This window comes from Apium graveolens, chromosome 11 (genome assembly GCF_009905375.1).
Source record: "Apium graveolens cultivar Ventura chromosome 11, ASM990537v1, whole genome shotgun sequence".
NCBI lineage: Eukaryota > Viridiplantae > Streptophyta > Magnoliopsida > Apiales > Apiaceae > Apium > Apium graveolens.
In genome coordinates this window covers 138613314-138616750 of record NC_133657.1, presented here as the reverse complement: position 1 = coordinate 138616750, position 3437 = coordinate 138613314, and the positions used below count along the sequence as shown (strand labels likewise).

Sequence of the window (3437 nt, the reverse complement as noted above, 5' to 3'; positions counted from 1 at the left end):
CAAAGAAATTAACAACTAATCACTTAAATTTCTAGAGTTGAGGGAAAACCTTACATCACCTTGTCGGCGAAAAAATAATTCATTGTCTACTTTACCTAATTATCTAAATTGAATGCAAAAAAAATAAGTAAATAATACTGTACAACAGCAGAGTAGTATGTACAAAAATGGCTCTACTCATATCAACATTTGTAGGTAGCAAGTCTGAACATGGTTTAAGAGGAGTAACCATCATTTTCTCATAATCAAATACCATCACCATTCGGAAGATAAACCATGACGATTTAACATCTGTAACTATACTCAAATAGAGAAACGTGGGATGTCATCTTTTATATGGTTAAATGATGACAGTCCAGATCTTCATATCCCGGAAGTACAACACCTAAAAGTATGTCCTTTTGCAGCTTCAGGTGAATTTCATACCTTACATTCCAAGACCAGCTGCACCTTTAGGACTATCTATGCCTGGAATTGTTCCAAGGTTGAACACTAGGTGGGAAGAAAGAAGCGGGTCTTTGTTGTCTTTGTTGTCTGTTGGTTGGAAGGAAGAAGCAGGTCTTGGCTGCATGTTGCTCCCTTGGAAAGGTATTATGCGTTGTGCATGAAAGGGGCTAGATACAAGAATTCTATTGTCTTGCGTGATTAAAACATCAGCATTCCCCAATGAAGCAGAGTAGTTTGCATACCCACCACCTTGACCTGCAGGGAATCCACTAGATGTAACTGTTTGGACAATGCTATGGAAGGACCTCTCTGGTGCCTGAATCATTCCTTCAACCGATGATGGTTTGTAACCACGTAGGGGCCGATTCTAAAAAAATTAATAAAATAAATAAGAAAATATGAGGCTAACCACTTCCAAAATAGAACTATCAGGACTACAGATTCCTAGTCATACGCTCACATGTAAAATCCATTTCATGGTACCAACATAATTTGAAATGCAATAATCTAAAGGCAAAAAAGGTGCAAACCAGGATAGGGAAAAACGTTCCAGTTCCACGCGGCCTGGGCCTTTCAAAACCATAAGAAGCATGAGGCACAAGCATTGAGTTTACAGGGTAGAGCCTGGGATCACGGACTAAGCCATTGATTCTTCCAAATGGAAACTCATTCATTAGAGATGAGCTCTGAATAGCATCTGAAGAATGTGCACTCTGAAATAAAGGTCGTGGTGGAGGTACTGGCCAATCTAACACATTTGAGCCAAACAAATAGAAACACCGACCATATTGCAATATATTAAATTGAGTCTCAAAGCCCCCACGAAGATCTAACATTAGGTACAAAGGATCAGGACTAGTGACATTGTTTGTCGAGGCCAAACTGCTGTCAGTATTAAATAACTCATTGGACAAGGTAGTAGAATATGTAACTGAAGCAACATCTACTGTTCCGACATGCCTCTGGGCCTCACTACCCAGGTCAGGAATGATATTAGTGCCTTCCTCGGGTTCTTATAAAATCTCATCAGATGTCATGTTACCTATTTGCTGCGTATTTGAAGTATCTGATATTGGGAAGATGCAGACTCCATCCTGGAGTGAACCAACATGAATAGGTTAGTTATCTCCATCTACACAAAATAATATGCATATTTCTAACTATAAATTACCTCGCCTTCATTGTTTGACTTATTGAAAATTGCGTGGTTAGTTGGGGTGGGAGCCAAGATATGGACTGCATTTTGAACATCAGGACGATGTCCACTTCCATGCCTATTCAGTGTATTGAAAAAAAAATCGGAAGTTCAACAGCTAGACTATTTCCTGAATGCAGAAGTATTTGGCCAAGTTTCCTAGCCCCAAATGTAAAGGCACTTGTTATTCGCAAAAAATTTCCTGCAAAAGGACAAGTAGTGTTGCGTAAAATTATCCGATAAAAAAATTATTAAAAAGGGCCACACACTTTTTGCATTAGCTTCAAAAGTGAGGTGGGGTGATTAAATTCATACTTTATTGATGAGTTGAGGATATAAATTTGTGACAAGATGCATATCTCGGTAGTGTTTAACATGAAAATTCAAACAATTCAAACGCATCCACTGGAACCGGAATTGCTGAAGAAGAGGGGTCCTACCTTCGCTGACACTGCGGCCCAGGTTATTATATTCCTTAACTGGATCAACTATGTTCAGGTGCTTTCTAGGAAATATTCGTGTCTGCATTTCAACCTCTTTCAAAGGAACGGAATACATGTCCATGCAGTGTCTATAGAATTCCTCAGACAAAACTACCAACATTTGAATGTGGTCTTCAAACTTTTTGGAGCATTTTCTTCACTGTTTACTGCAAATAATATATGAAATATTTTGTGACTCCTTATAAAAAAAATCAAGTGTAAAGGTGTTAGAAATGTTATATATCACATTATTTCAAAAAAAGATCATATCAAATATGACACAAATTTTTTGATATAACAAAGTTGTTAACTAATAGTTCTAGATTGATTTGCACATATCTAGAACTTAATTAAAATTGTAATTCCTAAATATATCAGTTCATTCAGACCGTGATACAAATTGAAATCCAAAATCAATCTTCAATTGTATGAATTTGATAGATTACCTGAAATTTATTAAAACGTAAACATATCCAAATAGAAATCATAACATACAAGGGGGAAATAAGTTTATCCTAACTAAATTAATTGGATAAATTATACCCCTTATATGTGCATAAGTATGCGTGTATCCTTATATATTATTGTTTTAAACTTAACAAAGACAACGACTTACCAATTTAGCTTGAAACATTCGGGATATTAGAAATTTTACAGTTGTGCTATTTCGATCTGTCATTGTACTTGATGAGTATCGAAAATGGCTCGGACATGTGTGAAATATTAGATCATCGATCAAACAGGTTTATGTATGGAAAGTTGAATCATAAAGAAAAGTTAAGATGGACAAATGAAAGAGAAGGGAGAAAGAATGTAGGATAGTGATGTGTTGGTGAACACAAAAATAATATGGTATTTAAACTGATGTGTGTCTCATTTATTTATTTATTTATTATATACAATATGCGTGCCAGCTATTATCCTCACCGACTTATTAGCTGTTTTCCACACCAACCTGCCAGTTGTTTTACCCGAAAATCTGCCGTCGTTTTTTCACATGAACATATATGTGAAATATTAACTCAAATAGAAGTTACATTTTATGTTGCATAATAATTATTTTAAAATTTTTATTTATATTATTTAAAGTGGGTAATACTTTACTTTGAAATTATGGTAGTTAATTTGTTCGACATTGATATTTGACATTCTATTATAAAATAAATTTTTTGATAAAGTGCCTCTTCATTAACTACTAGCATAATAACTCGTGTGAGGTACGGGTCATTTTATAAAGTTTTTTTTATGCATCATGCAATTATAATATTCTTGATTGTTTTCTTATTGGTAAATATTGTGCAATGTCTTATGTT

At 35.0% G+C, this 3437-nt stretch overlaps 1 protein-coding gene and 1 long non-coding RNA gene across 2 annotated transcripts; both read right to left on the bottom strand.

The window, feature by feature from the left end:
- Positions 1–427: 427 nt before the first annotated feature.
- LOC141695933 (uncharacterized) lies at positions 428–1449 on the bottom strand. Its single transcript, XM_074500137.1, has 2 exons — positions 978–1449; positions 428–814 (listed from the first exon to the last, which is right to left on the bottom strand). Exons 1-2 carry the CDS (start codon positions 1281–1283, stop codon positions 428–430), a joined length of 693 nt encoding a protein of 230 aa, XP_074356238.1. The 5' UTR covers positions 1284–1449.
- A 29-nt stretch (positions 1450–1478) lies between these two features.
- Positions 1479–2945, bottom strand: LOC141698661 (uncharacterized). Its single transcript, XR_012565194.1, has 4 exons — positions 2741–2945; positions 2083–2291; positions 1619–1844; positions 1479–1541 (listed from the first exon to the last, which is right to left on the bottom strand). It is a non-coding gene; the product is annotated as an uncharacterized LOC141698661 (long non-coding RNA).
- Between the last annotated feature and the right edge of the window lie 492 nt (positions 2946–3437).